Source organism: Miscanthus floridulus, chromosome 3 (assembly GCF_019320115.1).
Source record: "Miscanthus floridulus cultivar M001 chromosome 3, ASM1932011v1, whole genome shotgun sequence".
NCBI classification, from domain to species: domain Eukaryota; kingdom Viridiplantae; phylum Streptophyta; class Magnoliopsida; order Poales; family Poaceae; genus Miscanthus; species Miscanthus floridulus.
Genome location: NC_089582.1, coordinates 67,661,211 through 67,680,726, shown reverse-complemented (window position 1 = coordinate 67,680,726; position 19,516 = coordinate 67,661,211). Strand labels below are relative to the sequence as shown.

The window sequence follows — 19,516 nt, the reverse complement described above, 5'->3', positions numbered from 1 at the left end:
GAGCGCGGGCGGCGCAGTGGGCAGCTGCGCACGCCCACGAGCGTGGCGGCAGCCCAGACAGGCGCGGACGCGCTGGCGGCGCTCCTGGAGGAGGCGCGCACACCCACGAGCGCGGCGGTAGCCCAGACAGGCGCGGACGCGGCGGCGGCGCTCCTGGAGGAGGCGCGCACGGCGGCGGCGCTCCTGGAGGAGGCGCGCACGGCAACGGTGGCGGATGGGTCGATGGAGAGCGCGGCCTTCACAGGCAGCGTGGCTCTCTCTCCCCGGATCGGTACCGACGGGTCGATGGAGAGCGCGGCCTTCACAGGCAGCGTGGCTCTCTCTCCCCAGATCGGTACCGTGGTTACCACGGGCTCCAGGCAGTTATCAGGGACGTCGGTCCCCGCGGTGGGTGGCCTACCCTTACCAAGACCAACTACGTCGAGTGGGCTGCGGTGATGAGGGTAAAGCTCCAGGTGCGGCACATGTGGGAGGCAGTCCGATACGGCGACGTCGACTACGATCTAGATCGACGGGCGCTGGATGCCCTCATCGCTGCAGTCCCGCCTGAGATGTAGTTCTCGCTTACCAACAAGCGGATTGCCAAGGAGGCTTGGGACGCCATCGCTGCGGCACGCATTGGCAGCGCCCGCGCCCGCAAGTCCACACTGCAGGCACTTCGCAAGGAGTGGGAGAACCTGGCCTTCAAGCTAGGTGAGGACGTTGATGACTTTGCTCTCCGTCTCAACACTCTGTTGCAGAAGATGGTGCAGTTCGGCGATGACACCTACGGTGAGGAGAGAGCTATCGAAAAGCTCTTTCGCTGCGTCCCCGAGAAGTACAAGTAGATGGCTCGCTCGATCGAGTCCCTGCTGGATCTCTCCACGATGTCGATCGAGGAGACGATAGGTCGCCTCAAGGTCGTCGACAGCGATGAGCCACAGTCTCTCTCGGGACCCATCACCACTGGCGGAAAGCTCCTTCTCACTCGGGAGCAGTGGCTTGCCAGCCAAGGTGACCAGAAGAAGGGGGAGCCTTCTTCCGCGACAGGCGGCCGCAAGCGTGGCAAGCCACGCAAGGCGCGCAGAGACGCCCAGGCCGGGACGCGAGGACTTGCCGAGGGTGATGCCCGTGGAGGCGCCCAGGGCGGCGTTGCCGGCAGGCACAAGCCGGCACGAGACGACGCCTGCCGCAACTGCGGCCAGCTCGGCCATTGGGCCAAGGACTGTCGACAGCCACGACGCGTCCAGGCCCACGTCGCACAGGCGGAGGAGGAGGAGCTGGCTCTGTTCATGGCACATGCAAGCATTGAGCTACCTCCAGCGGCACCGGCCGCAATGGCTCTCCTCCACCTCGACGAGCCAAAAGCACACGCCCTCCTTGGCGACAGCTCCGGTAATGATAAGACTGACGGGTGGTGCCTCGACACCGGCGCCACCCATCATATGACCGGTCGACGGGAGTTTTTCACCGAGCTTGACTCTAGCGTCCGAGGCTCCGTCAAGTTTGGGGATGCCTCCGGCGTAGAGATCAAGGGCGTCGGCTCTGTCATCTTCACCACTGTGTCTGGTGAGCACAGGCTGCTCACCGGAGTCTACTACATCCCCGCGTTGAGGAACTCCATCATCAGCTTGGGACAGCTGGATGAGAACGGTTCGCGCGTGGTGGTTGAGGACGGAGTCATGAGGATTTGAGATCGTCGTTGTCGCCTTCTTGCCAAGGTATCCAGAAGCGCAAATCGACTCTACGTCCTTAACGTGCAGGTGGCACAACCCCTCTGTCTCGCTGCTCGTCGGGACGACGAGGCGTGGCAGTGGCACGAGCGTTTCGGGCACCTTCACTTTGAGGCCCTGAAGCGGCTCAGTGCCTCGACCATGTGGAGCAGCTCTGCGACGTCTGCGTGTTGACGAAGCAGAGGCGACTCCCCTTTCCACAGCAGGCTAGCTTTCGAGCCAAGGAGAGGCTCGAGCTTGTGCACGGGGACTTGTGTGGCCCGGTGACACCGGCCACACCGGGAGGACGACGCTACTTCCTGCTGCTCGTCGACGACCTCTCCCGCTACATGTGGGTGATGGTCCTCGGCAGCAAGGGAGAGGCTGCGGACGCCATCAGGCGCGCGCAGGCTGCTGCGGAGGTGGAGTGCAGCCGTAAGCTGCGCGTGCTGTGCACCGACAACGGCGGCGAATTCATGGCGGTTGAATTCGCATCGTACTGCGCTGACGAGGGCATTCAACGCCACTACTCCGCGTCGTACAGCCCGCAGCAAAACGGCGTCGTCGAGCGGCGCAACCAAACGGTTGTGGGGATGGCTCGGGCCCTCCTCAAGCAGAGGGGGATGCCGGCTGTCTTCTGGGGAGAAGCGGTGGTGACGGCCATCTACATCATCAACCGCTCGCCTACCAAAGCGCTCAACGGCAGGACGCCGTACGAGGCTTGGCATGGGCGCAAGCCGACGGTCTCCCACTTGCGGGTCTTTGGCTGCCTCGCGTTCGCCAAGGAGCTTGGCCACATCAGCAAGCTCGACGACAGGAGCACTCCGGGAGTGTTCATCGGCTACGCGGAGGGCTCGAAGGCCTACCGCATCCTCGACCCGAAGACACAGCGTGTGCGCACGGCGCGCGACGTTGTGTTCGACGAAGGGCGAGGATGGGCGTGGGACAAGGTGGTGGACGACGGCTCGGCTCCGACGTACGACGACTTTACTGTCGAGTACGTCCACTTTGAGGGAGCTGGGGGAGTAGGCGGCTCTTCTTCGGCGAGCGCGTCTACCCCAGTCCCTGAGCCTCCACCGACCCCGACGCCTGCTACTCCGACAGCACCACGATCTCCAGTCAGGACCTCGGCTGCGATGAGTTCTTCGCCGGCTCCACCACAGCCGGCAACACCACACTCCAGCACCGACAGGCACCACTTCGGGCACGTCTACTCCACCACCAGCTCGTGTCGAGCACGGCCCGGTTGAGCTCGCTACTCCGCTCTCTCATGACGAGGAGCGCGTCGACGCGTACCACGACGGCGAGCCGTTGCGGTACCGTACGATGGAGAACCTTCTCGGCGACCAGCCGGTGCCGGGACCGGTGCCTCACGACCTGGAGGCGCAGTTGCACCTTGCGTGTGACGACAGCGAGCCTCGGTCGTTTGCAGAGGCCGAGAGACACGCGGCATGGCGCGCCGCGATGCAGTTGGAGATGGATGCGGTTGAGAAGAACCGCACCTGGGAGCTTGCTGACCTTCCTCGTGGTCACCGCACGATCACCCTTAAGTGGGTGTACAAGCTGAAGAGGGATGAAGCCGGTGCCATCGTCAAACACAAGGCTCGCTTGGTGGCACGAGGTTTCGTGCAGCAGGAGGGGGTCGACTTCGACGACGCCTTTGCTCCCATGGCACGGATGGAGTCCGTGCGACTCCTCCTTGCGCTAGCTGCCTAGGAGGGCTGGCGTGTTCATCACATGGACGTCAAGTCAGCGTTCCTTAACGACGACTTGAAGGAGGAGGTCTACGTGCACCAGTCGTCGCGATTTGCGATCCCCGACAAGGAGGGCAAGGTGCTCCGCCTGCTCAAGGCCCTCTATGGCTTGCGGCAGGCACCGACGGCGTGGAATGCCAAGTTAGATTCCACGCTAAAGGGAATGGGCTTCGAGCAAAGCCCGCACGAGACGGCCATCTACCGACGGGGCAGTGGAGGTAATGCTCTGCTAGTGGGTGTCTACGTCGACGACTTAGTGATCACCGGCACCAAGGATGCGGAGGTGGTGGCATTCAAGGAAGAGATGAAGGCCACCTTCCAGATGAGTGACCAGGGGCCTCTCTCCTACCTGGGAATCGAGGTGCACCAGGATGACTCCGGAATCACGCTTCGACAGACCGCCTACGCCAAGCGCGTCGCTGAGCTAGCTGGGCTCACCGACTGCAACCCAGCTCTCACTCCGATGGAGGAGAGGCTGAAGCTGAGCCGTGACAGCACGACGGAAGAGGTGGACGCTACGCAGTACCGACGTCTTGTGGGGAGCCTTCGCTACCTCGCCCACACATGGCCGGACCTGGCATTCTCCGTCGGCTACGTTAGTCGGTTCATGCAGCGACCGACAACGGAGCACCAGCAGGCTGTGAAGAGGATCATCCGCTACGTTGCGGGGACTCTCGACCACGGCCTCTACTACCCTAGGTGCCCTAGGGCGGCACACTTTGTCGGGTACAGCGACAGCGACCACGCCGGCGACATCGACACCAGCAAGAGCACGAGCGGGATCCTCTTCTTCCTCGGCAAGTGCCTCGTTAGCTGGTAGTCGATCAAGCAGCAGGTGGTGGCCCTGTCCAGCTGCGAGGCCGAGTACATAGTGGCCTCCAGCGCTTCGACTCAGGCGCTCTGGCTCGCTTGACTGCTTGGTGATCTCCTCGGTAGATACACTAGAGCGGTGGAGCTCAGGATGGACATCAAGTCCGCTCTGGCCTTGGCAAAGAACCCCATCTTCCATGAACGCAGCAAGCACATCCGGGTGAGTTACCACTTCATCCGAGGCTATCTTGAGGAAGGGAGCATCAAGGCGAGCTACATCAACACCAAGGACCAGCTTGCGGACCTGCTCACCAAACCCCTTGGAAGGATCAAGTTCCTTAAGCTCTGCTCCAGGACTGGGATTATTCAACTTTCCCATAAGACGACGTACAAGACTTAGGGAGAGAATGATGGATAAGTCTGGCTGCTGTGGTCTTTGTGGGGCTGTTGTGGTCTTTGTGTTTTTAGGACAGCATATGACAGCATCTTAGACTAGAGGACAGCATCTAGGACAGCATCTAGAGGAGAACATCTTAGCATCTAGGACAGCATCTTAGACTAGCATCTTAGACTAGCATCTTGGCATATGCTTGGCTGGCTAGCAGCCTATAAATATGTATCCCCAACCCCTCGGGTTGGTATGGCATTGAGAAATAAACCAGAAAATTGTCCCAACTCCTAGTGTCATCCTCTCTCGATGAGAGTAAGAATTCTGCTATTTCCAAGAGTGAGAATTCAGCGACTAACATAGCGGTCATGGTATCTCATACTTTGGTCTAGGACCTTAGCGAGTCCTGTCCTTCATGCCGTCCATAGTTTTAGCCTATGTGACCATAGTAGGGACTGACTCTTGCTCTCTCTGAAATGCATGGGAGTATAACATGGCGCCCCTTGCCGGTGATGCTGATAGGATGAGCCGCTTTCCACAAAAATTAATTATACTCACTACACATATGTTGTAGTTAGCTTCATGCCATGTCTACTCTGGAGTGTATGAACCAAAGTAAAGGTCTCATTCCCCAAACAAGCTTTTGTCCACTGCTCCACACAAATAAGAAGGTTCAACAACATCATCGATGAGCCAGTCATAATGATTTAGTACAATAAGAACTACCAAGATGGTTTAGTTAGATCCATCGCTTCCTCACAATCACTCCTGTAAGGCCTTATCTTGCACTACTCATTCTCTAACAATGTGCTAAGGGCATATTTGGTTTAAGGCCTGTCAAGCAACACATCCTAGCCTCAGGCATGCAAAATCAGATGCATGGGATGCATGCCAGGCCAAGGCAGCTTTTTGTAGCCACCAACCAAACAGGTCCTAAATGCCTTGGATTGATCACTTTAGCACTTTGGTCGTTTGGAGCTTCTCTCAAGTGTCTAACCTTTTCTCTAGTATCCACAACTTTAGCATCTGCCAATGAACCAAGGGATGGGTATATATAGGTTCTGTAACCAAAACTAGCCATTGCAGCTCAACTAATGCAAAATGCACACACTGGATGATCGAGTGCTTATTGCATGTAGCACCAGATCATCTGGTGCATACCAGTTTTCCAACTAGCCATTGCAACTCATTGTCAGAGTCATTATATACAATGCTATATTATGATGTTTGCAACACTAGATCTGGACATTATGGTCTTCAAATTTGAAATTGGCCACATCATTTTCTAGTCGTTGGAGCAGTGTGCAATACTTTGATGCTTCCTTTGGTTTATTCACTTGATCATCCAATCCACCGAATTTCTTCTAGCTCCAACTTATTCACGTCTATCTAGCAATGCTCCAATGCTGACTATTATGTCATTACTTCACCTTTCAGTGCTTGCATTTCCTTCTGGCTAACATCACACTATCCATATTGGTTGTTCCATAGTCTATTTCTCACAATTTGTCTCCCACTATATATTCCAAACCTTGTTTCTTCTTCAATGCATCAGAACAATACTCAAATGTTTCAAACTTAACACCACCAGATCACCTAATCTTCCAGGGCACCTAATCTTCTGGTCTAAGCTATTTCTTTCAAGTCATCTCTGATCTTTCTTCTTTCTTCATCTATTCTTCATGAATCCTTTTGCTTTGCATCCTCAGTAGTGTCCTAAATCGCAAGCTAAATGATTTAGCTGTCTCATTCTCCAAAACCTAAGAGCCGCTATTGCATGCTTTAGCAGCCTCAACTGCAATTAGTAGATTGATTAAGACAAGGAAAACATAATAATGACTATGAAAAATAGAAGGCCCAAACATGTCTAAGCCCACGTGAAACGGATCGCATCCCCATCCAACCATCCCTATGCATGTTGGCTATCACATTGCTTCTATCCATGTTCCCTATTTTGTTCCCCACCTGCTGCTGCATCGCCTTTGATCCATGATATCTCCCTTTTAGCTCCCCCCCCCTTAGCTTTCGATCCCTTTGCCATGCGCCTCCATTTCCCTACCCTCACACTCCATCATCCACCCCACCACTAGCAATTGCTTACATCTTGGTCGTAACTCCATAAGTTGTAACACCCCAGCCCATTAGAAGCCTGTTGTAGTTGTGAAGTTGGCCCATGTGGCAAGGGAGGAGTTGTAGTTGGTGGGTTTAGTACCACCTTATAAGTTTAGGAGGATGAGGGCCAGGCGAGGACGAAAGTGTAAGAGAGGTGTTACGAGTAGGCAGGCCTGTTCCAGGTACGGAGCTAGGCCATATAAGCAGTTTTGGACACTGGGTGTTACTCAAGTCCTTGTTGCCTGTTCGCTCTTCCTCCAGTGAGAAAACCCGTACAATACATGTGGATGCCATTGCTAAAATCATTGTACAATGCAAAGCGATGGGGAAGAGCAAAGTGATGGATTCTAGTATGAAGCAGCTGACAGTGAAGAAGGGCAAAGTGGTGGATGCGCTCCAACGCTTGTTGAGCAAGGAAAGGTGAGATGAAGCCTGTTGTTTCCACCACCACCACCAACAACAACAAAGACTTTAAGTCCCAAACAAGTTGGGGTAGGCTAGAGTTGAAACCCAGCAGAAGCAATCAAGGTTCAGGCACGTGAATAACTGTTTTCCAAGCACTCCTATCTAAGGCTAAGTCTTTGGGTATATTCCATCCTTTCAAGTCTCTTTTTATTGCCTCTACCCAAGTCAACTTCGGTCTTCCTCTGTCTCTCTTCACGTTACTATCCTGGCTTAGGATTCCACTACGCACCGGTGCCTCTGGAGGTCTCCGTTGGACATGTCCAAACCATCTCAAGCCTGTTGTTTCCACCGAAATCAAGAATAGCAACGCTAAATTTCCTCATCGCTAAGTTCATTTAGCATTGTTTAGCACTACAAAAAGCAGTCATAGCTAAAGTAACAGATAAAATCCCAATTGCATAGAAGGGGATCTATCCAGATGTTACAGTGCCACTATTGCCCACTATTTTGAACATTGATCCTCAGAACTATAAATCATGTAAATAATATTCTTGAAAAGCATGTTAGTCCTAATTATTATGTTGTCACTCAATTACCCAAAAACCACAAAGTATGGGGCCATGATTCCTACATCCACCATGTTACCTCGACCTAGGGTTTAGTGAGAGGATTTGTTTTTGGAAGAGAGATGTGAATGCGAGGGAGGAAGCAACATTTATCATTGAGTGGGAACGAGGATGGAGTTCTGTGGGCAATGTATGGATTCTACTGGACTCGATGATAGTGTCATGGATGGCATCAAAACTAAAACTTCATATAAAGAACTTGAGCACTTTTAGTGGCAGCACAAAGCGCACTCCTAATGGAAAATAAGAAATTCTTTCATTTTCCTTCCCCTTCTAGTGTCTTATTGATGAAACCATAATTTGCAGTGCTGCAAGGCCAATATAAAGCATGTACTATAGACAAAGACATGTTCTCTAACTTATTTGGAGCATAGTTTTTAAGGTGTCGCCTAGGCGACGCCTTGTCGTTCGGGCGTTTTTTGAACCATGGCGTCGGGCTCGCCACGGCATCCTCGCATATGGCGTCGCCTTACACCCCAAGTTGTCGCCATGGTGTCGACTTGCTCTAGGCGGACGCCGCGCGCGCGCGAGCGCAGGAGGAAAACCGCTCGCGGAGGAAAGAGTGGAGCGTTGCGTGCGCACAGGAAACAGAGGCGCGAGTGCGCGGGAAAGAGGGAGCAGCGCGCGCATACCTCCCGCCAAAGACGCATCCATCTGACTCGCGCCAGTCGAGGGAGGGAAAGGGAGGCGAGAGGGAGAGAGAAGAGCGCGTCGGCTCACCTGAAATCGAGCGGCGGCACCTGCGACCCTGAGTCCGCGACCCACGTCCCATCCGCGTCCGCGACTTCCGCCCCGTCCACGATCGAGACTCCCGCCCCATCCGTGGCCGTGAATCCTGCAGTGACTCCCGCCCCATCTGCGACTGTCTCCAGGACTTCTCCGCCACCTCCTCCATCACCAGCTCCACTCTGCGGGTATGCTCTCCCCTCTTGGCCTCTCCTTCCTCTGTTCTTCCTCCAATCCTCCATCCCTCTTTCCACTGCGGCTCTGCTTTTCCTCCCCCTTCTTTCTCTGCTCTGCTTCTTGTACTCGTGCTCTGCTCTGCTCCTTTCTGTTATTTGTGTATGGCGTCGCCTCGCCATGCGCTTAACCCGCCTAGGCGTCTGGAAGGGGGTGGAGCGCCGCACCTCTCCTTACCGCCTTAAAAACTATGATTTGGAGATAAATGTGCATATTTGAGTTAAATCGACAAGCTTGTTTTGTAGCGATGATGCCGTCAACCTTGGAATAATGTACGCATGTCTCATGTCCAATAAAAAATGCATATACATACATGTTACAATCATCATCTTGAACTCTTTTAAGAAACATGAGATTGAATATGCAATTGATGTTGTAGAATTGTAACTAAAGATTTATCTATGTGTTATATTAGTAAAAAATATACAATTCATAAATAATCATTTGCAAAAGAAAAAAATAGAAATTATGGTTCACTTAAATTTGTCTCCTTTGCTTATTTACTATACATCACATGCTGAGCTTATAACTTTTAGGATACTTAATATAAAACCTCCTTATTTGTCTGATATATAGCATTGTACAACGTTAGCATGGCAATTCAACATGAGCTAATTAAGATGTATGAATGCATTCCATGCTTACATGTTTCCTCTTAATTGCTTATTCAATACTCTTGTGCTCGTGCTTATTTTGACTCTTCCTATTTTCATTAGGAGGACATGCGTTATAAACCTTCGGTAATATTCAAAGGTATTTCAACTTGTTTGAACACTTTTGTGGAGCCGGTCTTGAATTGTTGGCCATTTTATAAGTTAAGAGAGAAAGCTTTGAGCCACATCCTAGAACATATCCACTATGAAGATGAAACTACTCAATATATTGGCTTATGTCCAGTTACAAAGGTATTGTCTATTGTGGTGATTTCCTCACAGTCATTCCCTAGCTAGGAGTCATGTGTAGTTAATCTTACTTTATTATAAGGCATGAACTATGAACTCTTGCTCTATCCTAATGCATTAAATCTTATCACTAGCACAAAGACACTATTCACAGTTGGTTTATAACATGAGGTTATAGTTGGATCTTGGCAACTAAATGGAGAAATTATCTATCATCATAGATAACTATGAAAACAATATACACTAGTTTTTCATTAGTAACCTAGAAGTTGGTTTCAAGTTATTTTTATAGTAAATACATATGCCAAGAACCAAGGGTCCTTATTTATCTTCCATATGTTTATTTATTACCTCCACCTTAGCCTAACTCAAGTCCATCTCTTGCATCCATAAGAAGTTTTATTTGAAGTTATTTAGATTCCCAAATTACCATGTAAAGTTTCAATCAACAAGGGTCAAAAGGAATAAAAGTGCTATCTATTAACAATAACATGTAGAATGGTAAGAATGGATCATGGGAGGTCATTTTTGATAAATGAGGAGTGTCAAACCATGGCTGATAACCGTTTATGCCATAGTAATGAGTCATGCTGGGATTAGGAAATGCATAATTCACGTAGCATATGTAGAATTATTCTCATTGTTCTGTGTTGTAATGTGATATTCTTTAAGAGTAGTAGGAGGCTATTTTTTCATTTTATTTGTTGTGATATCAAAATTGATTAGAGCTAAGTTTCCATTTTCATTTGATGATTATTAGGCCCTGAACATGATTTGTTGTTGGGTCGAAAACCCAAATTCAGATGCACTCAAGCGACATATTTCAAGGATACATGATTATTTGTGGATTGCTGAAGATGGCATGAAAACTAAAGTACTATGTTTTATTCCAACTATTATTGTAGTTTCATGCAATTTCCCATGATTCTCTTTATTTCTCTCTACCCCTCATGCTTTAACTATTTCTTAATGATATTTGGATATAGCTGTGCGAAGGGCGGGCCTGGTGCAAGCGGTAGAGTCTTACCGCCTGTGACTGGAAGGTCCTGGGTTTGAGTCGCGGTCTTCTCGCATTGCACAGGCGAGGGTAAGGCTTGCCACTAACACCCTTCCCCAGACCCCGCACAGAGCGGGAGCTCTCTGCACTGGGTACACCCTTTTATTTGGATATAGCTGTGCAATGAAAACTATATCAAACGTGCATTAAAACATTGTTTCATACTTAGATGTTTAAGGCAATAACAATAACAAGAGAACCACTGACTCTGAATTCTTTAAAAAAAGGGTCAATAACACCCTTTTATAGTGGGTACGCCCCCTTTTTTAAAGAATTCAGAGTCCGTGGTTCTCTTGTTATTGTTATTGCCTTAAACATCTAAGTATGAAACAATGTTTTAATGCACGTTTGATATAGTTTTCATTGCACAGCTATATCCAAATAAAAGGGCGTACCCAGTGCAGAGAGCTCCCGTTCTGTGCGGGGTCTGGGGAAGGGTGTTAGTGGCAAGCCTTACCCTCGCCTGTGCAATGCGAGGAGATCGCGACTCGAACCCAGAACCTTCCGGTCACAGGCGGTAAGACTACCGCTTGCACCAGGCCTGCCCTTCTGACTCAGAATTCTTTACTCTTACGAAAATTAAATTTCACAATTGACAAAACAAGTGACTTAAATGAGGAGCAGTGGATGATTGTATATCTTTTGTGGATACATGGGCCAGAGAAATAGTTCAGAATGAAGAGTAAAGGGTTTTGGGTAGTAGGAAAAATTGTTTATTTGGATTACTTTTAGGAAATTCTTACTTTTTCTTTCAATTTTTTTCTGCCTCATTGTGGAAAATGCTGCATTATTTATATTCAGTAGTTCTTTTCTCAAAGTGGAAAATCAAGATAACATTGCTGTGTGATTCTTATTGTAGATATACAATGGCGCCCAAAACTGGGAGTTAGCACTTATAATACAAGCCTTCTTTTCAGCAGACGCTGCTAATGAATATGGTCCAGCCATTGAGAGGGCTCTCAGTTATACAAAGAAAGCACAAGTCTGTTGTTTATCACATCTTTAATTTATCAAAATATTTTTTTGTAACAACAAATTCGATATGAACTTCTCTCCTTTATGCTTTGTGGCATTTTAAACTATTTTCTATAATAAGCAGATGACTACAAACCCTCCAGGAGACCCAAGTTATTGGTTCCGGCATAGATCAAAAGGATCATGGCCACTTTCGACAGTAGATAATGGCTGGGCTTCACCAGACACTAGTGCAGAAGCAACTAAGGTCAGCACAACAATTTTAGTTTATTATGTTTTGATATAGATGAGTTATGATGTTCCTATAACAAGAACATCAACAAAGTGAAACTTAGAAGAAAATTCTCAAAATTTATATAGCAGCCATATACATCACTTCACAAATTTTGTTTCTTCTCATGCTTTAGGCGATATTGCTGCTTTCAAAGATATATCCTAACCTCGTTGAGCACCCAGAGGAAGAGTGGCTACTTAGTTCTGTTGATTGCCTTCTTTCCTTTATGGTATGATTGTATAAAGCTGAATTTTAATGTTCAAATATTTATCTAACACACTTTTGTATAGTCAACCCCACAGTAAGTGACTAAGAGCAGAACTTTTTTTGTTAATCAATATTTGTTATGGATAATAATATTGATGAATCAAATCATCTCTCCATATTGTTTATGCCATGATGGATATAATCACACCTTAGCAAGGGAATATTGTCTAACAATATAAGCAAGTTTTTTGATCTAGCAAAGGTGAAATAATAGACAGGCAGAACTTATATCCACATCTAAAACAAAATCTGTATCTTTTTCTAGGGTATGAACATTTACTCCGATCCTCTATCACAACTTTGTTCGCATTTATTTAACATGACACCATCCTATTCTTATGATTGATTCCATTGGAATTATGAAAATGTTGTTTCCAACAATGCAGTTCTTTTGCTGAATTAATTTGGTGCCTACCTATAATTTGGTTTCCTTTACTTATTTTCTGAGGAGTGAGACCATGAACAAAATTAAGTAAATTTTGTTTATTTAATTAAATTTGTTCAAAAAATGAATAGCTTTACTTTTTTTTAGCTATTTTCATTTATGGTTGTATTTCTTGCACATCAAATATGATTAGTTTAAATTAACAGAATTCATTCTCAACTTATTTTCTGGATGAACTTTTAGGATTTTATACATTTATAGAAGTACTTTATATTTACTTGAATGCAATATTTCACTAACAACATACTCTGTTTCCCCCAAAAGAACAAAGATGGTTCAGTTTCTTCAATGGAATGCCAAAGAACCTATTCTTGGCTAGAGGTGAGTACCTGTTCTAAACCAAAGATTTTGCAAGCTCTTGAAAGGACAGAAAATAGGACTTTGCGAGGATGTTTGCATGCTTGTGCATTAATAAAATCAGTAGCATATCATCTTATGTTAAAATGTATCTAATTAAAATAAGAAGTTTGTGAACAACCTGATTTGCTTATTGCCCCAAAAGGAAAACTAGCCCATGACCACTTAAAAAACATAAAAAATATTGGATAACTATATATATATATATATATATATATATATATATATATATATATATATATATATATATATATATGTTGCAATGCCAAACTCAGTTGGAAAAGCCAACGTAATATTTACATCTAGAGCTAATCCGAACACATGTTAATGTGAAAACTTCTTGGTAACAAAATAACTGTAGGTTGGATGGGGTAGTTTATGGCCATCTAATAAATAATTCAAGCTGCTAAGCGACATTATTTATATAACTTGCCATAAACTTAATGGGAAAGCAATCGTTCACCCACCTCTTCTGCCTAAGGAGCACTAGCTTTGGCCTTGTTGGCATTGCCGCCATCACTACGATGATGTCGTGGCATTTGATGTGGAGGATGATGAAGGCATAGGTTGGGATGGCTAGCTAGTTTGTGACGGTGAAGCGATGGCACACTAGATTGAAACGCTGAGAGAGGGGGGAGAGCACGAGGGAGGGAGGGAGGGAGGGAGGGAGAAGTAGGTTGGTTGGAGCTCGTCTGGACCTAGATGATACAGCAGTTTGAGGACCTAAAATAAATTTTCGCGAGTTCTGAACCTAGATGGCACCCGAAGACAAGTTCAGGTACATGAACATGCATTTTATGAGACGCTATAAGATAAGTTTAAGTGCCTGAAAAGTATTTTGAGAGTTCAGGGACCTAGGTGACACCTTGGACAAGTTTAAGGACCGCTTGTATATTTTACTCTTTTTGTAACTAGTTAAATGAACATGTTTGTTGTGGGCAACCAAAATCATAGTAGTCTAGTTTGTTTCCATCACAATTGTGCATCTATTGTCAAATATTGATAACTTTTGCAATAAGCAATTTAGCAATTATTTGTTCAATCTGAACAAGATAAAATTACATGTATTTGCTTAGTAAGAGATTTCAAATTGAGAATGAACGGAGCATCTATAAAAAGAAGCAATCAAAGGATTTTAGTCAAAGCAAGTTATGTATCATTTATTTTTGGTAGCTTTGGACTGAAAATGATAAATAAGTTGTTCAAGCATGTATATATTAATATATGTGGTAACAGATCATGGAGATCATAATTCTCTCACCTAGTATATTGCTTAGGACAATTTGTTGCAATGAAGTCAACTTTGTTAAATGACTTAAGAGAGTGGCATGTCATAAAATACTGTAATTAGATTAACAAACAATGTTATAACCAGAACAAGGATTACACATATATAGGGTTTACTTTTGTTCAGAATTTTTTATTAGCCCATCACTTTTTTTGGAATCTTACCGTAAAGGTTCTATGCAATGAACCATAGCGTCTATCATTACTAATAAATATTCCAAATTATCATGATGTTAGCCACCAATAACTATATTATGAATTTGCAAACAATAGTACTTTATATTTATTGCGGGTTACTATAGTCCATGTGCACTGACATTTGTTCCATTTGACATCCTAGATTTTAAATCCATTGGAGAGTTTTTCAAATATTGTTGCCGATTACCCGTAAGAGCAATGATGATTCTTCTAAATAGATCTGACCTTATGTCTCTGTTTCAGTTTTCTTGACAAACTAACTCAGTTTATCTATTGGCAGAACGGTTGAATGTACGTCCTCAGTGATGCAGGCTTTAATATTATTTAGGAAGATTAATTTAGATTACCACAGTAAAGAGATAAAGGATTATGTCAACAAAGCAGTCATATTTATTGAGAATAATCAAAAGAAGGATGGATCCTGGTTTGTATTATTACATCATCTATTTGTACAAATTATTGTCATTTTTTTACTCCTAATAACTAAATTAGCTATTTTTTCTACAAGGTATGGCACTTGGGGCATATGTTTTGTGTATGGAACCCTCTATGCAATAAAAGGCTTAATTGCTGCTGGGAGAAATTATGAGAACAGCATTTGCATCAGGAAAGCATGTAGATTTTTGCTCTCAACACAACTCAAAACTGGTGGCTGGGGAGAGAGCTTTCTTTCCTGTGAAAGACAGGTGAAGAGCAGTTTTCATTTTACTTAGGTCTTGTCATCAGTTACTTAATTATAGTCATACTATCAAAAACAAAAGTCATAGACTTCTGCACGTGTATTTCAAAACCTTTTGTGCAGAACTACAATAGAGGAATACTTGCAGAAAGTTTCAGTAATCAATATGCATAGAGATTTTCATTTTATCACTACAAAATTACAAAAAAGATAAGCACTCAACTGTTGTTAGGTCAAGTTGCTATAAAATGAGATTGAATAAATATTAGGAAAATAAAACATTGGGGGTAAAATATTATATGTACCACTTTTTAAAATATATTATATAGGATTAAACATTGAGAAAGAAGTAAAAAAGTAGACCAAACTAGGAATAGGCAGGATTTGGACGGGCATAAATATTTAGCTGCATAAGGACTTGAACTAAGGTTGTTTGTGCATATACAGATAGGCTGTTCTAACTGTGCTAGGCTCAGTTCCAAAAGATGAAAGACAAATCAGCATTAATAGATGAGAGTTATAGGTGCAATCGGCTAGGAAGTGGTAACTCATCGCTAGCACAAAAAGGGTTACATAGGTGGTTCATAGTTGAACGGCACGGTTTTGACAGACAAGGAAACACTACTACAGAAAGATGCTATAACCGCCTCTAGTTTTCTACCTATTTGTAGAGGTGGTTATCCAGCCGTCTCTACAAATCAAATTTTTAGAGACGGTTCGGAATACAGCGCCTCTACAAATTGTTTGTCCAGAAATCACAAATCTAAGTCTAAAAATAGCCAAAAAAAAAACTTTGAAATCCAGGGGAGATCTCACCAGGCAGCCACACAGGGGATTGAACCCGTGCCCACTGGCCTCTGGCATATATCCCCTAACCACTCCAGTCATAAGTCACACTTGTATCCATTTGAGATATTTGGGACCCTAAATGAATTCAACTAAAAAGATTGTCAACTGCAAATTTGTATAATTTTTTGAGATCTACTACATTGGTTTTGGTTGTTTCTCCATCCAAGGTCGTTTGAAAATTTTGAATCTCAAATGTGAGAAATTTAAACATAATTTTCCTTAGATAAATGATTTCAAATGAAAAAGTTGTCCCAATCCCAGCCTCGCTGCGGTAGCGGCATACAAGATGGGGTTGTAGGCTTGTAGCACAGGAGGTTGATGAGCTTGGTGCGGTTCTTTTAGTCCTTTTGGACAGCGGCCCCTGTCCTAGCCTCGCTAATAAGTCAACGGTGTACTAGAGGTCGACACTCTATGGTAGTAACACCATGGAGGCTGTGACCACAAAGAATGACACCACCATAACTAGTCCCAACCGGTACAGCAAGATCTGCACATCGACAATGGGTCAAATAGAGTGCAAAGGATCACGAAGGCATAGTGTATGTGCTCATGTACCACGTAGAGACGTAGACATCTGGGCGATCTCAATCAAAGAACACATCTCAGTGTCCAGCAGTAGGTCATTCGAGTCAATGACACTCTTAATGAAGCCTAGCCAGCTAACCACCATGTCCACCACGGTGCGCCACCATGATGGATCTACCCCGCCCTTTCCAAATTAGGGCGCCAGGCTATGGATCGGGTCGCACCGCCACCCTAGATCCAACCGCCCTGACACTGGTAGGTACCTTTCTTGCTTGTCGAGTTTGCTGAGATCCTTTGCATCACCAACAAAGTCGATAGAGTGGTACATAGGAGGTTGAGGATCGGATGACCTAGACGCCAAGGCAGCGGGCAAAGAAGAGCTAGGGCAGCAACAACACTTGGAGTAGCATAGACAAGGTTCAGCGGACTGCAGACAAATCTGCAATGGACCAGCCGCGCACGACCTTGAGAAAGAGAGGAAGAGCTAGGGTGGTGGCGGAGCTTGGAGTAGAGCGAACGAGCTTCGGCGGGCGGATATCGGTGAGTTGGGGTGGCAGCAACGGCGCTTGGAGTAAGGTAGCTGATCTCTGGCTAAGGAGATCAGTGGGTTGAGGGCAACAATGGTGGTGCTTGGAGATGCATGATCGATCTGGAGAGCACATGGAGGATAGGAGTGTGCAATGGCTAGTCTCAGGTGTGAGGAAGTTATAGGGTTGTGTGCAGCGGATGGTTGTGTGTGGAGTTCAAGGGCCTTTGGCTTTTCGAGAGGGCTTTTTAGGAGGTTTTCCTCTATATAAATTGCCCTAAGAGGTGGACAACCTCCTAAGAAAGCTCACATCTAAAAATTGATTTACAAAGACTGCTATTTTTTTGGGTAGCCTCCACAAATGGGCTGACCATGTTTGAAAATTATTACTGTGTGTTTCTTTGAGACGGAAACACTTTTGGCACGCCTATGTAGATAAAATGGGTTTTCACCAAAAATCATTACATCAATTTTATAGTAATGCATATTTCTGGATTTTTGGAAATATTGTTAATACTTCATTTCTTTATTAGTTTGTTGTGATCCTAATCCGTGATTGTACATTACCTTGTGCAGGTCTATGTAGAGGGTCGTAGTACACATGCTGTACAAACTGCTTGGGCGATGCTAGCTTTGATTTATGCTGGGCAGGTTCAATTTGATCAACACATATTGTTTAGTGAAAGGAATACTCAGCTAGATATGAAAACAAGTTATTTCTTTCAATAATAATCAATCATGGTAAATCTATGAATATGTAGGTACCTGGATGAATGTGTAGATCTGTATGTGTTAGATTCACAAATTTACCCTAAAAATATTTTCATAAGGTTGCCTTTTACTAGATTTGACAAATACTACTATATCACAATAAAATTAATGCTTGTGTTGTGCTTTCGATATATCAAATTAGTATCTGAAATGTCACTTGTCGATGACTAAAAACACCATGTTGATTGCATCCACCTTGTTCTATTTGTGTAAAAATTAGATGGAACGAGACCCAACACCATTACATCGAGCAGCAAAAGTATTGATTAATATGCAGTTTGAGACAGGAGACTATCCTCAACAAGTGAGTTTTCCAAACATTTTTCCGACACGAACACTATCTTTTTTGAAAAATTGTAACTTCTCTCATCTTAAATGTCCATTTTGGTTGTGCTAAGTTAAACATTTCTTACTTATCCATCGACATAATATATCACGGTAACACATGACTGAAATTACTGAACTAGTACATTTTCACTAACATATAACTACTTTCATTGAAGATAATACATTTTTGTTGATATTGCTAATCATAGTTACAACTTTTTGATATATGAGAAACCTAGATCGATTTATATTTGTGATCAGAGTTAGCAAGATAAACATCTTTGTTGAGTCAGAGCCCAGCTCTTTTTCCCTGTCGACTTTCTAGAGAACTCTATTAATTTTCTAATTACCTAAAGGGTCATAGAAGGTGTTGCTTACTCTTATTTATGTCATTCTATTCACATGCTAGGTCAATTTGTTCATTATTATTTCCATTATCTTACTGTCACATTCCTATATAATAGCCTTTTAGATAGTTGTATTTGTCAAAATAGAATATGTGTGCCTATGTAATGTTCTAATTGCATTTTGTGTTCTATATATAGTATGTGTAAGGGTTCATATAGTATTTGCATATTCGTGTTTTTTTTTTGCACTTACACCTTATTGTGGATATCTCACTCTAGAATTATTACCATGCAAGACAATAATGTTGCTATTACATTTCCCATAAACTACACCATTACTATTACTAAGAAGTTTCTTGCATTTTGAGTGTAGGAACATGTTGGCAACACCAACTCTTCTGTTTACTTCAACTACCCCAACTACCGCATTTTGTTTCCAATTTGGGCTCTTGGGGAGTATCGTCGTAAACTATTTGCCAAGAATAATTAAAAGGAACTCAAGAAAAGCAAAAATATCATACACAAAATTGAGTTTTACTAGAGAAAGATTGAGTGGAATCAATAAAAGCACTTGTATTTATCGTTGTTTGTAATTTTGGATCCACTTAGAAGGTTACAATTCCAGCTAGAAATTAGTAACATGTATATTTTAATACTTCATAAACATGCTTTTGCATGCGTGATTGTAGTTAATGTTGTTTTTTGTTATTGGTCTTGTTTATTTCCAATGTGCCCATTTTTACAAGGTTGAGACATTATAGAATTTGTATGTTGCCAATATACTTATGTGAATTGATTTAGATGACACTTGGATACAATGTGGAAATATATTAAATAGATCACACCCTAGCCATATTAAACTCCACTTGAACATTTTAGAAATTATGAAGCAACCCCTCAAAATATGAAACCACTACTACCGAAGCGTTTTTCCCAGTGGCCAAAACTCATTTTTGTAGGTGGGCAACACGTCAGCCTCCAAAC

General features: G+C 44.6%; 1 protein-coding gene across 4 annotated transcripts in view; it reads left to right on the top strand.

Moving 5' to 3' along the window:
* Window positions 1–19,260, top strand: part of LOC136541762 (achilleol B synthase-like) — a 43,067-nt gene extending 23,807 nt beyond the window's left edge. For 2 of the 4 annotated variants that reach the window (XM_066533843.1, XM_066533842.1), the window contains exons 7-18: window positions 9,463–9,651; window positions 10,409–10,522; window positions 11,565–11,687; window positions 11,805–11,927; window positions 12,088–12,183; window positions 12,931–12,987; window positions 14,651–14,697; window positions 14,789–14,932; window positions 15,017–15,194; window positions 17,664–17,738; window positions 18,079–18,162; window positions 18,906–19,260. In XM_066533843.1, the coding sequence (XP_066389940.1) occupies window positions 9,463–9,651; window positions 10,409–10,522; window positions 11,565–11,687; window positions 11,805–11,927; window positions 12,088–12,183; window positions 12,931–12,987; window positions 14,651–14,697; window positions 14,789–14,932; window positions 15,017–15,194; window positions 17,664–17,738; window positions 18,079–18,162; window positions 18,906–19,022 (1,347 nt within the window). In that variant the 3' untranslated portion in view covers window positions 19,023–19,260. Of the gene's footprint in view, window positions 1–9,462; window positions 9,652–10,408; window positions 10,523–11,564; window positions 11,688–11,804; window positions 11,928–12,087; window positions 12,184–12,930; window positions 12,988–14,650; window positions 14,698–14,788; window positions 14,933–15,016; window positions 15,195–17,663; window positions 17,829–18,078; window positions 18,163–18,905 lie in introns of all 4 variants that reach the window. The other 2 variants (XR_010780461.1, XM_066533844.1) reach the window with 2 other exon arrangements.
* The last annotated feature ends 256 nt before the right edge of the window (window positions 19,261–19,516 follow it).